Here is a 14,735-nt window from a genome sequence, read left to right on the forward strand (position 1 = left end):
TCTCAGTTGAAGATGAAGGGGATTGGGTAGGAGTGAGGTTTTGGTTTTCTTCTATTGATTTAGATGTTCCAGATTATAACTTGGCCCCTCATTTGCCTAGGTGGGTTAAGGTAGATCACTAAATAGCTACAATGGTAGCACCCAGAAATTGAAAATGCAATTTGGTTCTTGTGGAGAAATATTCCCAAAGGTCCCAAAGGTTGGAAGAACATTTACTTAATCTTATTATGCAACAAGTGCATCATCACCAATGGGCCATTTTACAGTTGTGTACTAAATTGCCAAGCCTTTGATTTGGAGTGAGGCTGACCTTGCTATAGTGGAGGCCAGCATTGATAACAAAGTAATTTGTACTTGAAAAGCAGCAAATTCTGTGTCATAGCAAGGTCAACCTCAGCCTCATTCTTATTCAAAGGCTTGGCAACCAAGCACACAACTGTACAAAGGACTATTGTTATCTTAGGACACCAGGAGAAACAATTTTTGAAAGGATTTGTACAAAATTTGTTTCCAAGAACCATATTCTACATAATGTTAGAATTAGTGGTTCAGTATGAAATAAAAACTGCAAAAATACTCTCCTGCAGGAAGTGTGGTCATACTTCAATTTTTGTTTGACTTTTCAAGACCTCTTTAGATCCTGTGTCCTAAAGAGGTAAAGGTAAGTAAGGTGCAGTTACTTTTGAGTGTTGGCAATAGATGTGCTTGGTTGTCTTTTGTTCTAGTATATTGGCTGAGGAAAGGTGACGTTTACGTCTGCTCTTACAATGGGCTAACACTCAAAATGTCAACTTTAAAAATTCTCCACAGGCCAATTGAATTATCAACTAACTTAGTTAAACCAAGTTATTTTGTCTCATTCCTAGATCTTGTTCCTGTGTTTTACTGAAGCATCTAAGGGTGTTGGGATGGTAATTTATCACTGCTCACTTAACCCTTTCACACTACTCACTATCTTATTTGTAATTCTCTTTTCTGTCTGCTATTCAATCCCTATGATAATAGCTTTTAGAATTTGGTGTTGAAGCAATTGATAATATTTTAATATACTCTTTATTCTCATCACTCGTCTGCCTGATATTGTGCTGATATTGCAGGGAGAAATTCCATCTTGGTCACTTGTGGGAGGTCTATGTCTTTTGTTATATCTTTGTCTGGTTTCCTGTACCCATTTCCTGGAGGAGAGAGGGAGGGGGGTTTCAGGTTTCTTAGTTAAATTTTGCTGAGTATCTGCTGTTGGCCTCTCAGAGCCTCTAACCCATGGATTATAGTCTATTTTGTAGCCAATCATGGACCTCATTTCATTCATTTTTTGGCACATGTAATATTTCATGCTCCCAATGATAACAATTTTTTAAACATGAATCGTTCCATCATCAGAGTTTTCTTACCCCTACAAATCTCAAGTGTGTAACCCCATTCTAGTCAACTCAGTCATTTAACCATCTCACCTTGGCAGTATCATAATGAAAATTGTGTGTACTCTGAAGTTAGCATGACATAAGGGTCTAGAAGGATCAACTAGCCAACAGTCTCAGTCTGAACAAAGCTTATAGGTGTATTCATCCAGAAAATTCATCATCTTTTCTTTCCCTACATTCTGATTTATTGAGTGAATTACCAGTACTTACAAATCATTTTTTTTTTCTTACATCTAAATTACAAATTATACCAAAAAAAAAATACGATAGTTCAACAAGTGTGATGATGCAATGTTTCTGTAATACTCTTTTATAAAATATAGCCTTGTTGGAACTGCAGACTGTGCAAATTGTTCAGCAGCATTTCAATCAAAAGGTCAAACACAAGATTGTGTACCAGTAAGGTAGTTATCAACCTTGGTGTTGCACTTTTGAAAAAACTATGAAATTAGTTTACATGAATAAAAATGCTAAAATAGTTTAAATAATAACATGGTGTTTTTAAAAATAGCAAATAATAAATAATAAATTAATGAAGCAGTTTACAATACACTTGGCAAGCAATCATTAAAAATTGAAACAATGTAATATAATACTAAAAAAAAAAAAAAAAATTAAAATATGTCATCATCTAGAGACCCAGGTGAACTAACTCAATTTCATGGCCACTTTTCCTGGAGTTATGTGACTTTCTCTCACATAATGAGTTTTACTTGGGTTCCATGGAGTTTGGCAAATGACATTACTAATGTAGATAACAGAGTTATTTACAGCGACAAATCCATTAAAAAATATATTGCAATTTGCAGACAAAATTTGGGAAATAACAATAACAATAAATAAAATATTTTCAATACAATAAGCTCATGATAAGTTAAAAAAAATAGGATACTTCTTTTTTTCATCGGTGAAATATGAAATATAAATCATTTTTATATACCTTGACTTTCACTCAACAAAACAAGCACTGTGATTGGTTAATTCTTGTTCATGTGCCCCTGATCAAATTCAAATGTATCCCGACCGGGATACAATATGCGCAGTTGTTGCCCGCGCGTCGAATATAACAGCATATCTTTGCCATATGATTGTTTAAGGGAAAGTCTAAATATACAACAAAGCGCTTTATGTATAGTCCTTCGGGAAACTAGTTAATATTGTTTTCCCTCGAGTCCTGATGTCTCCCTGGACTTCGTCTCGGGAAACATCAGGGCTCCTAACTGTTTCCCTTGGGACCATACATTAAATGCGTATTGGTCACAAGTTAAAATATTAGAAGTGAAAATGAATTTATCAACTAAATATGAACAAGACAGATTTAAACGACGTTTAAATTAGATTATAAATATAAAACATCACTGGTTTGAGGGCGACAATTTAGTTCCTTCCCCAGTGGGGATATTTATTTGTTCGAACTGCACATCTGTCTTCAACGTTCGAATGTGATTTCGCGCGGGGTACTGTGAGGCTTCCTTTTGATATGGAAGTCCAGTTCAGACCATCCTCCAACCAGACGACTGGCCCTAAAAAACGACAATAACTGAGGTCATATGCAGAAATATATAGGATAGTTAAGGGACAACAATAAAAATGCACTGTTTCGTGATACTTTACGTGTAGTCCTACCCTTCCCCTCCAAGGAGAAACATTTCGGAAGGGTTACCGAGGGAGTCTAGAGTGGACGATAGAAGAGCGGATTGGAGTGGAGGGTAAAAGGAAATGATGAAATCTTCCTTTTAGCCCACTCTGACCCAGGTTACCATGAGTAACTGCTTTAGCCAGGTGCACCTGCATAGGTCGCAGGTATACATACACTTATTCTTAAGTTATTCCACAACGAACGTACTTTTCAAACCCCAGTCCTTTGACACTTTCCACGGCCTTCCCTGCTCGCCGACCAGTTTGACAATGGAAGATGAGATTTTCGTCTTTAACATCTGGTTTTCTGACACCGTATTTTTTCTCGAAATCTGATGGACTCATGCTAAAGGCCTCGACAATTTCTGTCACTGAAAGTCAAATTACAGTCATTGTGAATAATACATGGCGGTGTGAAATCGATTGAAAAACAATTAGAGACTGAAGGGAATAAGTACAACATTATTTGGAAGTTGTTTCTTTACGAAGAAAAAAGCTTACTTTTCTGAGCCTTAAGTCTAATTCTCATTTGAGTAGAGAATACGCCGATATTTCTTTCACTTGGAGGAAATCAACAAGAAAAATAATACAACTTTTGCGGCCCCGAAGAGAAAAAAATAGGCATGTTACGTTATTTACAACTTACATGGAATATTAACAGACTTCGGTATTTTCCCAAGTGAAACAAGTTCGTGAGGTTCTCGTACGTCAAACAGTTGTAAATCTCCATCGATCACCATATCTTTTAAACACTCCAAGCCAATTTGGCTTCGATCAGTTTCTTTACTACAAGACCATATACGATCTCTTGACGACGCGCTTGAGTTAAGGGAAAGTTTCTGGCCCAAAACAGCGCGAGGTAAAACGCTTTTGGAAAAAATTGACTTTGTTAATCTTCCAACTGAACGCGATGCCATCGTGAATTGTTTTGCTTCTCTCGCTGGAAACTGCAAAATGTATGCTTTCCAAAGTGTCAAACTTTATGTATAATACTCCACGGTTGTGACATTTAGCGAAAGATTTGCATCATTATAGCATGACGTCACCAGCTGAGACACTTGAGATATTTCTACGCACAAAAGCATGCATATTAGCCCTAAATTTATTGCTTCTTGAAATTCTTCTAAGACAAAAGAAATCTATTTTTCCATCTCTGTTGCATAAAAAAAGAGAAATCTTTCCATTTTTCGAAAACTCTTAAAATTGCACGGTTTTAATCGATGCATATGACGGGTAACGCAATCGTAAACGTGTGTTATGTTACGACTGTCACACCATCATGTCACAGTTTGGCACACGGTGGTGATTATCGGCATGCCTCTCAGAGAATGCTGACGCATATCCAGTTTTCGAAACGGAAATTCATTTTTTTAACGGTTTGTAAACACAATAAATAAACACTAGTAAAACTGCTAAATTGTTGAAAATCTGAAATTTAAAGTTGTTTATACCATTACTTCTGACTTGTGGCTTTCACATTTTCATCATTACTTCAAAAATTTTTTACTTAACAAAAAAAAAAAAGGTCAAGGTCACAGTAACTTATCTTGAGAAGTGAAGAACAAATTTGGAATACTTTCCCTTGTTCAGTTTTTTTTCCTTGCTCACAGCCCTTGTTACAAACAAAAGCTACCTAATTTCCTCTACTAAATTTACCTTAAATAATGGGTAATATAACAACAAACTGATGCTTTTAATAAGAATAAATTGTCAGAAGTTTTTATTCACTCACACTAATGCACACTAAGGTCAATCAGAAACCAGTACTAAATAAATCAAACAAACAGAAATTATTCTTCCAAGTTCAACCATTGGATTTTTCTGAGTTATCAACTTGTGATATCCACTCCATGTAGCCTCCTGGGTAATGTCTTGCCCTGAGAAGAAAAGAAAAAAAACTTTCATATGCGAAAGTTAATCTAAAATCATATAACTTACCAAAACTCTCTGTGCCTAATCTAGAAATTCACATTGTATGGGCAAAAAAAGCATTTAATCCTTTTAACTCCCATATCAAATTTGCAATTCTCCTTATCATCAACCATACAATTCTTATAATGTAAGTTCAGAGAATGTAGTATTGGATCAACTAATTATCCCCAAATTGATAATTTCCTAAAGTTGTTCTCATCACTTATCTGGTTGATTCTGTATTGATACTGTAAGGAGAAATTCTGTCTTGCTCACTCATTCATGGGAGTTAAAGGGTTAAGAGAACATAGAGTAAATGTAAAACATAACAGTATTAATTTATCACCCCTGAATAAAACATAAAAACCTTTCACCCCTGAGAGTGACTAGCATCCAATTTCTCCCAGCAATATCACCCTTAAATCTAACATTAAGGTCATGAAAATAAAGGAAATGATCACCAACTAAAGAAGCTCTTGATTATTAAACAAATTCTCCTTGTCAGCACTTTAGTGAATGTATAGAGAACAGTATGGAGAATACACATACTGTTGTTAAGGTTTAAAGGGTTAAGGCCATGAGAAGAAAAAAAACTCGATTACCAACAAAAGAAGTTCCTGATAAGGAAACAAGTTCTCCTTGCCAATATTGTAGGAAATGTAAAGAGAACAGAGTGGAAAATATAAATACCAATTTCAGCATGTAAAGAGTTAAAAGACACAGGATCAAATTATGCTAGTCAGTTGGAGGTCATCTTACTTTGTGTAGCCAATTTGATGAACTGCCTCCATTGCTGCTCTACTCCTTATTCCAGCCAGGCAATGAAACACAATATTTGCATCATTTTTGTCTGGCTTTTTTAACATTGTATTCCTCCTCAAATGCTTTAGGATCCATTGTAAAGGCCTCAGGAACTTTATGCACTGAAAAATGCAATAATAATAAAAATCGTGTTAATGTTACCTACTCTATGAAAAACTTTTAAAGCAATTATAGTAGTAAGAGGCTCTGAAAATTGAAAATAAATAATTATAACCACATGGACTTGTGACTTTTTTTTATTATTTTCATCAATTCACTCTTTAACAAGTATGCCAAGTTAGGGTCTGTTAGCTCAAAGATTTCCACTAGGAATAAAGAATTGGTCATCCATGTAAAATATCCCTTTACAGAAAAGGAGGCTAGAATCCAACTATGTTAAAATAATGTAATAAAGCCTTTCAAATCTAACAACAATATTTGGCTTACAAAAAGATTTCAGAACTCCTTAAATTCCTTAAACTCTTTAAAACAAACAAGTAACACATTTGCTATAAAAGACAGCTCAAAAACTAGAAACTTACTTCAAAGAACAACCACAAGAAAAGTATGCGAGAGTGGCCCCATCAGTTTACAATGTCAAGATTCACATCTGTTGACATCATGATTGGCTGATTTTGTGAAATCATGTGCCCTGCTCATGAATACCAAAAGATTTACGGAGCAAGAAGGAGGAAGAGGGAAAGAAGAAAAACACGTAGTTTGAAGTGTAAAATTGTAAGAAATGTTTATCAGGCATGGCATGGAATTTAAGTTTTTTTATCAACAGGTGTGAGAATCACAACTAGGCATAAGAATTGGTGAAGGTATTTGAGAAAAAAATTGGCACAAGGCCATTATTGCCACTGAGAAGTGAGTGGTTGTACATTGAAGTAAGTCAGTACTCAACAGGCCGGTGTAATAGTTTTTTCCCCTGAGAATAATATTCAGAAACTCATTGACCCTTATCGGATTATTCTGCAAATAACCAATCAGTAATAGTTTCCTATAAACCTTTAGAGCTACCTTTTATTAGTTATTAGTATTCATTTCAACATGAAGAAAATTCACGACGGAAACGAAAAAAACGTACGTGGGATGTTTGTAGCACAAGCAATCTTCCCTGACTCTACCAGCTCATGGGGTTCTCTGACATCAAACAACTGAATATTATGCGCTGTTAGCATTGCTCTAAGCTCTTTGATACTTATATCAGTCCAGTGCTCTAGAGTCGTAGTAGAAGTGTTCCTTCTGGCGCACTGCATGTTTACCGGAGGCCTAGTTATTCCAACAAGATCCATAAACACGCGAGTCGTAGAAATACTACATGCATTTTTTGGAAGACAACTTCGTGCAGTATTCCCCATCAATCTCGCCAACGCTGTCATTGTAACGATGGAGGGAAATCTAAAAGTCGCCATCAAGCAAAAGGCTGAGCAGCATTATACCACCAGGTTAACCAAGAGACCGTTGGTTAACTGCGCAACAGTGGGGCCAGGAAGTAACGTGAAGAATGACATAATTGCACCCCACTTTCTTTCCCTCCTTGAAAAGGCTGATGGAGTAAAACTAGTAACCAGTGATGTGACCGCGATGAGTTCCACTGACCTATGACGTAACAGCATTTAGTCGGCCATTTTGAAATTTGTGGTATTGAACTCGACCGTGCGAAATACTCTCTCTAGCTTTCGACATGTGGTATGAATGCTTACCTCCGTTTGTTATTATTGGAGCTTGTATAGCTGTAACTGGCTGGGGACTGAAGATCTGTGATCGACTCTTCCAAGAGGGAAAGGTATATTTGAACTTGAATTTGCATGCATATTTGGCAGGTTTACCTTTGTGGCTTGGATGATCAAAGGATTGATGGGGATGTTTTTAACAAGTCATTTAAAGGATAAAGGAAAGAATTGTTTTGAATGTACTTTGCAGCCCAGTAGATACAGCTTGGACAAGTTTGATGAAAGACTGCTCGCACGAGATGAAAGGATCACTGGCTCAAGATTCAGACAAAAGGTGACAACCGATTTCAAGTAACCCCGCCCGCTACCCATTTTGCCAATACAGGGGGGAGGGAGGTGGATAGGGCAGGACACCTTTATGGTCGCTTTGTGTAACACTTGACTACCACTAAAAGATTGGCACGTACCCTCTTCTTGCAACATCTAGAGGTGTTGAGTATCATATCTTCGTGTATTTGCTCGTACAAAGGGCTTAATCAAAACGTCAGTTTTAGAAACTCTTAACAGTGGCCAATTTACATTATCAACTCAGTTGATAAAATCAAAGTATCTCGTAATTCCCCCACCAACACAGCACCACTTTTTCTGTAGAATCTTACCCCCTTCAACAACCAGAGGGTATGGTAAGATCTCCACACAGCCCCATACTTCATCAAGCTTACAGTTCTTTGATAAAGAAAACAATTGCAAAAACAATCTATTAACTTTGGAATTACAGCTTTGTTTTAGATAGTACAGTACCAGATTACAGGGAAATCTTTCCAAGGGCATTTCTATTATAATATAACTTTATATTTTCTTAACAACTGACTTGATGAAAATAAAAAAAATAATAACAGCTGTTGGGAGACATATGTATCAGGTCTTGGTGGTCAAACAAGAGAATAATTTCAAAGTTGCTGTAGAGCACTTGACAGTTTGAAGATTTAAAAGGCATGTTTCAAATCATTAAAAACACTAGTTGTCTCGATTTGGTAAATTTTGACCAACAAAATGCTATCGCTCAATTTACTTTTTTTGAGCCCTTCCCTTGCTTAAACATAAAAAGGCTCAAGTGTTTACGAAATTGTAAACAAAACAAGTTAAACAATACTATTTTTTATAGGATATAAGCATTGTGCATGTATTGATATATCATAAACAAACCCTTGTTTTAGAGCATGTACTGTACTATTTAAAAGTTCATTGTATAAAACTTTATTGATCTTGAAGCAAAAATATTGATTTTTTTTTCCTTGTTGATCTTGTTTTTTTCTCTTGTTTACAGTCTTTGTAGAAGATTATTATGAGACATGCCGTATTGATGGGTACCTTTGAATCTGTTACTGGGAATATTTCAATGGTTTCACATATAAGTTTGTTCTGAATCTCTTTCTCAAGTATCATGTAATTCTGAGTGTTAAAAAAAATGCTTGTAAATAAAAGAAATTTGTTTTGATTTCCTAGTGTTAATGTGGTTACATTCACCCAATAATCATTAGATTTGAGACATGTTGTCAAGGCCGAAAATCCTGATGCATTAAGATATAAACAAATAGCAATTGAACTAGGCTGCAGAGCAGGAAAAAAGTTTGGCAAGCAATTACTCAGTACTTTCTTGGTGACAACTATTGCTGCCCTCTTTGATTTTAACAACAGTGGAGGGCTGGGGAGAGAACAAAATTTGAATTTGTAACCAGGTAGTGAAGACCAGTCATGATGAATGAGAGTAGAGTAGCTCTCTTGCCCTTCACTTTTTCCCTCCAAGGTCCCCCCAACTCTAAGTTGAAAATGGCCAGTAGAATAAATGATTACAGCCCTAAATTCAAGCGCATTTGATCATACGCTATGGAAAGTTGCACTCTATAAGTTTTAATTAAATGTAAAATTGTAATTGTAACTAAGATGCCTGCACTGCATGCTAGAATTAGGCCTGCCAATTGTCAGTATTTGTTCACCTTAGGACTTGTCATTTCTATCTTAATTCACAACTAATACACAAGAGTAGGTGTGCAGCTCAAACTAGGAGCTTGATTGTTTTGCCATCCAACAAAGGTACAGAGAACAGTAAACAACTTGTTACAACTGAATCATCTTTTGGGATAATAACAGTTTGTGTGCCGCCACGTGATATGAAAACCCAAAAGACCCATTGGGAAAAATGGGAACTTATTCCCCATCCAAATGCTGGAGTACCAACCTCTAGGGGTTAGAGATAAAACAGGCTAAATTAAATACAAGAGGAAATTTAAACGTAAAGCTTGAAAAGTTCAAGAGCTGAGATGAATACATTACAGATATCAAACATATACACCTTACAACAAAAGATACAACACCATAGCCACTCATGTGCTTACATACCAATAGGAAAATATTTTCATTCTGTGTCACTGCCACTTACAGTTTAGTTCTGTTGCATGTAAATACATTTATGGAGCATTAACTCTCTTAAGGGCACAATGAAAAGTAGCACCCCACCCCATTGGAATGACACCAATTTCCACATTAATTATCCTGGTTCTTCATACAAAAATTCACACACTATTAATATTAGTACTGAGCATTATCTCGATGCTCAAACTCTGAAGAGAACTAATTTCTCCTTACAATATCACCCCTGAATCAAACATCAAGGTTGCAAGAATTATAGAAATGATCACCAACCAAAGAAGCTACTGATTGTAACACAAATTCTACTTGTCAGCACACTTGGAGATGATTGCAAATGGTGGCCGACATCACAGAAATGACCATCAATTTACTTTTGTCCTTATGGAACTCATGGTAGGGATAAAGCATAAACCCTCAATTAAGTCCCTGCACACTTTTTTAAAATTTTGGCTCTCAGGGGTGCTTATTGGAAGGAGGGTGCTTAATTAAAAGGGAGCAGCTTATTAAGAGACTATTAACTGTAATGATTCTGCCATAGTTGAAGGTTTTGAAGTTTTAAATAAAGAGGCAATAGAAGCAGATTTTCCAGTATTCTTACTATGAAAGAAAGTGACAGAGGAGGGGGTTGATTTATTTGAGAGGGGTGCTTGGGCTAGGGCTAAGGGGATGGTTGCTTATGTGGGGGAGGGTGCTTACTAGAGTGTAGGCACTTATTTGAGGAAATATGGTACATGAGTAATCGACTTGGCTTAGAGGTTAACCTCCTTGATGAAATGATTATTGCAAAATGACAAACCCATCTTTTTAAATAGCTCTTTCCATGAACTCTTTTTATAGACCTTAACATCTCTTTGAACAGGAACCTATACACAGACACAAGAAGCAATGCTATCCAAACCACAGGAAAAAGTTTCTTGACCTTTTTTTTTATATTTGTTTGGTTTGAAATTTTACCAGTAGCCCTCCACTTCATGTGCTCAATTACAAATTTTTCAACTAAAAAAAAAGACAATTATAGAGAAAAATGCACCACTCAACAAAAAGAATGAAATGATGTGTAAAAATACTTTTATTGCAGGTTTAAACCTAATAAATAAATTCACTCTTTGAGGGAAAAGGTAAACTAACATAAAAAAAAGATTTACAATTACTAAAGAACATATCTTCCTTTTTTGTTTTGTTTGTTTGTTTTTTCACAACGCTAAATTATTTTATGGCGAGAGCAGGACAATGCTGCATGGATGTGTCATAGCAAAGGTACAAATTAAAATTTATGTAATCTTATGAAACTGTTTTAAACCTTCACTGGAAAACCACACTTTTTGTTATAGGTGTAACGTCTTACGTAACTTCTCAAAGCTTATTTTCTTGGGTTTATTCACAATTCGTTTTCTCAATGTTTATATCACACGCTGTGTTCGTGACTTTAACAAAGAACCGCAGCTCAGTAATCAAGGCTCATCAGAAGCGCAGTTCCGCGCTTAATCCAGTGGTCTGACGTCATAGCTCCTGCTTTCAGGTCCACGGCCACCACGAAGGATGCACGTCCAGATGTTCCCGCTCGGTTTGGATAGTAATAACACGGGCATGCGTACACACCTACAATAGCAAAAGGAAAGTAACAAAGTTGTACACAAATTCGCTGTAAAAACGAGCGTAAGCAATTTCCACTGCTGCGTAAATATAAATACCACGCTTCTTTTAAAGATGCGACAAACGCAGGCCTGTGCATATAAAAGTTGAAGGCAGTTCAACTTTTCTATGCACTTTCGCGATTGCGACGTGCGCAAAATGTACGAACACGCCTTGAAAAAAAGATGGTAAGGGAAATATAAAAACGTTTAGTCAAGGGATGCGTTTACGCACGTAGACGTTAATTTCAACGAACGTAATTGGTTTTTTTGTAACTCACGTTCATGTTCGTGGAAAAATGCGACAGTTAAAATCCAGCTTAACAGGATTGTTTCCTCTTTATTGAGATTATTACACTCTTATCTACCAACCGCGAAAAAATCTTAAGGCAACATTTCAGTTATCAAATAAAAATACTTTTGGCCTGTTTTAAGATACATGTTTGTCTCAAACACATTTGAAAGTTGGGTATATCAGACCTTTTCCACTCTTCTTCTTGTTCTCCACAGGCTTGAAATGAATCGTGGGCATGGCGCTAACGAGTTGCATAGGCTCCGCTTCGATGAGGCACGCATTCTTCTTGTCCCAACCAGCCCCCTCTAAAAAGAGCCCACGGATCCATACACCATCCTGTAAAAGAAAGAGGGAATGGTTAAGAAATAGTGCTGCGCGACGGGTAATCTATGTTGAGAAGAACAATTTAGGGAAGATTCAAAAGCATTGATTACACAGAAAGTGCTTCCCCATCGATTGTGAACGTAAAGTTGAAAATTTGGGGAAAAAAAACCTGGAAGTAGCCACAGAAATGCCTGACGAGAGAAATAAAGTGGGTACTAGTTACCAAATCAAATAATAGTTTTTAGTTCGTCTCCTCAGCCTTTGATTTCCATAAAACTCAAAGGTTACCTGTATGCAGGTTAGAGGTATTTCCTCTGGGCAGAGCTGTTCGATCTAATGCTAAACCTGTGTGAACTTCACATAAAAACTATACGTTCCCTTATCTTTTAATGTTGAATTAGCGTCTTTCATTTGGGGAATCATCTGGGAAAGGGACTTTTTGTCGGTGATAGTGTGTGACGTTTATCAATCCGCTAGTTAAGAAACAATATGCGACCCTAAAGTTGCAAGAACTATGGTGTCAGATGAGTAATAAAAAAACCTCACATGTCCGGTGGAGTGCGAGTGGGGGACTGGATCTTTCCGGACCCACAGCGCTTAAAACAGGTATCAACACGTTCACAGTTTGTTAACGTACCTTGGGCTGTTGCGTGATGTTGCTGTCATCCACTGTGGACACAACAAACTCCCACGATAGCGAGTCCACGGACACGTTGTTTTGTCGTGCGCATGTCTGTAAGACTGCGGTCAAGAAGCCAGTGGGGAATGTAAAGCCAGACATCCAGAATATGACGGGCTGGTGAGCTGTGGTCGCCCACTTGGCAAACTGATCCACACGCAGCATCAGGTCACGTGTCCAGTTACCCAGCGGTTTGTTGGACGGGTAAGCCTGTTAAAAATGTTCAAAATATTTACCAGCTTGCATCTCGAAAAAATATATTCTAGACATTATATAAAACAAAAGAAAATCAATTTTCTAAAGCATTTTGTTCCAAACTCTTGGTTTTGAAGTCGCATCACGAAGCTAAAAAAAATTGGACATGATTCCTCCAGGGCTCCTGTTCATGTATAGCTTCTTAAAATTCTATCTCATTATCCTGCATAAAGGCAACCAGAGTAGTATTTTGATATTTAAAAAAGAAAAACAAATTTGACATCCAGCTATTATCCCGTAGAGCATCTTTCCGTCCAAACGCTAACACTTACCCGCCTGAAGGCTTTTCAACCGATCGAAATCCTCTAAAATGAAGTAATTCTGTGCGTCATGTACACGTAAAATTATCTATAACACATCACTCGAACTAGCATTAAGGTGAATAATTTTAAACACTTTCTACTGACGTTCATTTTCAAATATTAAACTATCAGAAATGAAAAAGATGATATTTGACCCGCGGATAACATACATAGCACAGAAATAATCCTCGCAGAGTTGCTGCGATTAAAGCAATTTCAGAAGAGAAGCCTCTCAGGTACCAGTTTCATTGTGAATTCCATTACGGTAGAGAAGAACCTACTTACATTTGCCTTGCTCCCAACATTTGGCTATGTTTTTCAGTTGATAGAAGAACTCAACGAGTATCTGGGAGAGACGGCTTCGAGTCCCTTCGAAGCCTGAATTTTTTAAGGATTCTTTCCTGCAATTGCTTTAATTTCGTTTCTTTACTTTGTATAAAACTCTCTATTCGTGGGATTTCTTCCTTACCTTTCCCCACAAAGGGGGAACCTTGGCATCGTAGATGCAGTAAAAGGTCTCTTCCAGATCGGAGGACATGACCACAAGACCCTTGATTCCCTTCTCCAGATCGATAAGCGATGCTTTGATGATTCGCAACAAGGCGTTAAACCGTTCAATCTATCGCCGTGAAAAACAGAAGATATTAACGTTCATCTCTAAACATGGAGACAACGCTCTCCAACGAACAGAGCAATTTTCAATTGAGCGTCTAAAGTCATCCTGGGTTGTTTCGGTTTTGCTTTACTTTTCATTGTGATAGGTCCAAAAAAATCGCGCCACTTTCTCAATCAATCAGATGCAAAACTAACAAAAAATCACGACTTGGTCGGACGCGTTTTCCCGCGCTTTAGTTCTCATTACCTCTTCTGGGTATTTTCCTTTTCTTCTGACCGGCCGTTGTAACTATTTTGGCTTTGGTTTTACGACACTCAATCGAAAAGTGATCTAAATCGAAATTCAGCAGACAAATATTCACAAAACGCACGGCGCCATGAACTGGATAGAGATTTATCCGGCGGATAGCGTAATTCACGCTTTGAACTATCGAGGCCTGGTCACCATTTAGTGCTGGTTTTATACTACCACGCAGTCCATGGCTTGGCATTTTTTATTTTATCTTCTCTTCAGTCGCGATTTTAAGAAAGGTCTTAGATACATAAAATCAAAGTACTCTTACCTTTCTAGAACCAGTAAATGTCAAAGAGTGGATACGACTAACTTAAATAAGCATGGATTATTGCCCTTACCTCTTGAAGCAATACAACGTTGAGAGGAGAGGGATCATCGGACATGATTTTCGCGGTCTGCTCATAGTCAATCTCCTCAGGAACTTTTTTCAGTACGTCAGCAGCAAGCTCCAGAACCTAC

The 14,735-nt window shown here is 37.1% G+C and overlaps 4 protein-coding genes across 4 annotated transcripts in view; 1 reads left to right on the plus strand and 3 right to left on the minus strand.

Moving 5' to 3' along the window:
• Positions 1 to 1,583: 1,583 nt before the first annotated feature.
• LOC113682068 (thiosulfate:glutathione sulfurtransferase) lies at positions 1,584 to 4,090 on the minus strand. Its single transcript, XM_027199219.2, has 3 exons — positions 3,706 to 4,090; positions 3,268 to 3,430; positions 1,584 to 2,944 (listed from the first exon to the last, which is right to left on the minus strand). Exons 1-3 carry the CDS (start codon positions 3,974 to 3,976, stop codon positions 2,851 to 2,853), a joined length of 528 nt encoding a protein of 175 aa, XP_027055020.2. The 5' UTR covers positions 3,977 to 4,090; the 3' UTR covers positions 1,584 to 2,850.
• Positions 4,091 to 4,750: 660 nt separating this feature from the next.
• On the minus strand, positions 4,751 to 7,225 carry LOC113682067 (thiosulfate:glutathione sulfurtransferase). The gene is given in 4 exon segments (XM_027199218.2): positions 4,751 to 4,936; positions 5,730 to 5,830; positions 5,832 to 5,893; positions 6,862 to 7,225. Coding segments are annotated over 4 exon segments (564 nt in total). The 5' UTR covers positions 7,190 to 7,225; the 3' UTR covers positions 4,751 to 4,863.
• A 143-nt stretch (positions 7,226 to 7,368) lies between these two features.
• Positions 7,369 to 8,948, plus strand: LOC113682072 (uncharacterized). The gene is made up of 3 exons (XM_089210716.1): positions 7,369 to 7,563; positions 7,701 to 7,784; positions 8,778 to 8,948. Exons 1-3 carry the CDS (start codon positions 7,462 to 7,464, stop codon positions 8,784 to 8,786), a joined length of 195 nt encoding a protein of 64 aa, XP_089066842.1. The 5' UTR covers positions 7,369 to 7,461; the 3' UTR covers positions 8,787 to 8,948.
• A 1,983-nt stretch (positions 8,949 to 10,931) lies between these two features.
• Positions 10,932 to 14,735, minus strand: part of LOC113682070 (dynein axonemal heavy chain 2) — a 61,147-nt gene continuing 57,343 nt past the window's right edge. The window contains exons 93-97 of the mRNA XM_089210712.1: positions 14,615 to 14,731; positions 13,836 to 13,985; positions 12,768 to 13,019; positions 11,992 to 12,142; positions 10,932 to 11,479 (exon numbers count right to left, since the gene is read on the minus strand). Of these exons, the coding sequence (XP_089066838.1) occupies positions 11,325 to 11,479; positions 11,992 to 12,142; positions 12,768 to 13,019; positions 13,836 to 13,985; positions 14,615 to 14,731 (825 nt within the window). The 3' untranslated portion in view covers positions 10,932 to 11,324. The remainder of the gene's footprint in view (positions 11,480 to 11,991; positions 12,143 to 12,767; positions 13,020 to 13,835; positions 13,986 to 14,614; positions 14,732 to 14,735) is intronic.

Source organism: Pocillopora damicornis, chromosome 6 (genome assembly GCF_964200805.1).
Source record: "Pocillopora damicornis chromosome 6, jaPocDami1.2, whole genome shotgun sequence".
Taxonomy (NCBI): Eukaryota; Metazoa; Cnidaria; class Anthozoa; order Scleractinia; family Pocilloporidae; genus Pocillopora; species Pocillopora damicornis.

Excerpts from the sequence above, each read along its gene's own strand:
- LOC113682068 (XM_027199219.2), bottom strand. The coding sequence starts at position 3,976 with ATGGCATCGCGTTCAGTTGGAAGATTAACAAAGTCAATTTTTTCCAAA. Across the intron at positions 3,431-3,705 it reads GAAGTCTGTTAATATTCCAT|TGACAGAAATTGTCGAGGCC; the intron begins GTAAGTTGTAAA and ends TTTGACTTTCAG. Across the intron at positions 2,945-3,267 it reads AAAGGACTGGGGTTTGAAAA|GGCCAGTCGTCTGGTTGGAG; the intron begins GTACGTTCGTTG and ends GTCGTTTTTTAG.
- LOC113682072 (XM_089210716.1), top strand. The coding sequence starts at position 7,462 with ATGTGGTATGAATGCTTACCTCCGTTTGTTATTATTGGAGCTTGTATA. Across the intron at positions 7,564-7,700 it reads GACTCTTCCAAGAGGGAAAG|CCCAGTAGATACAGCTTGGA; the intron begins GTATATTTGAAC and ends TGTACTTTGCAG.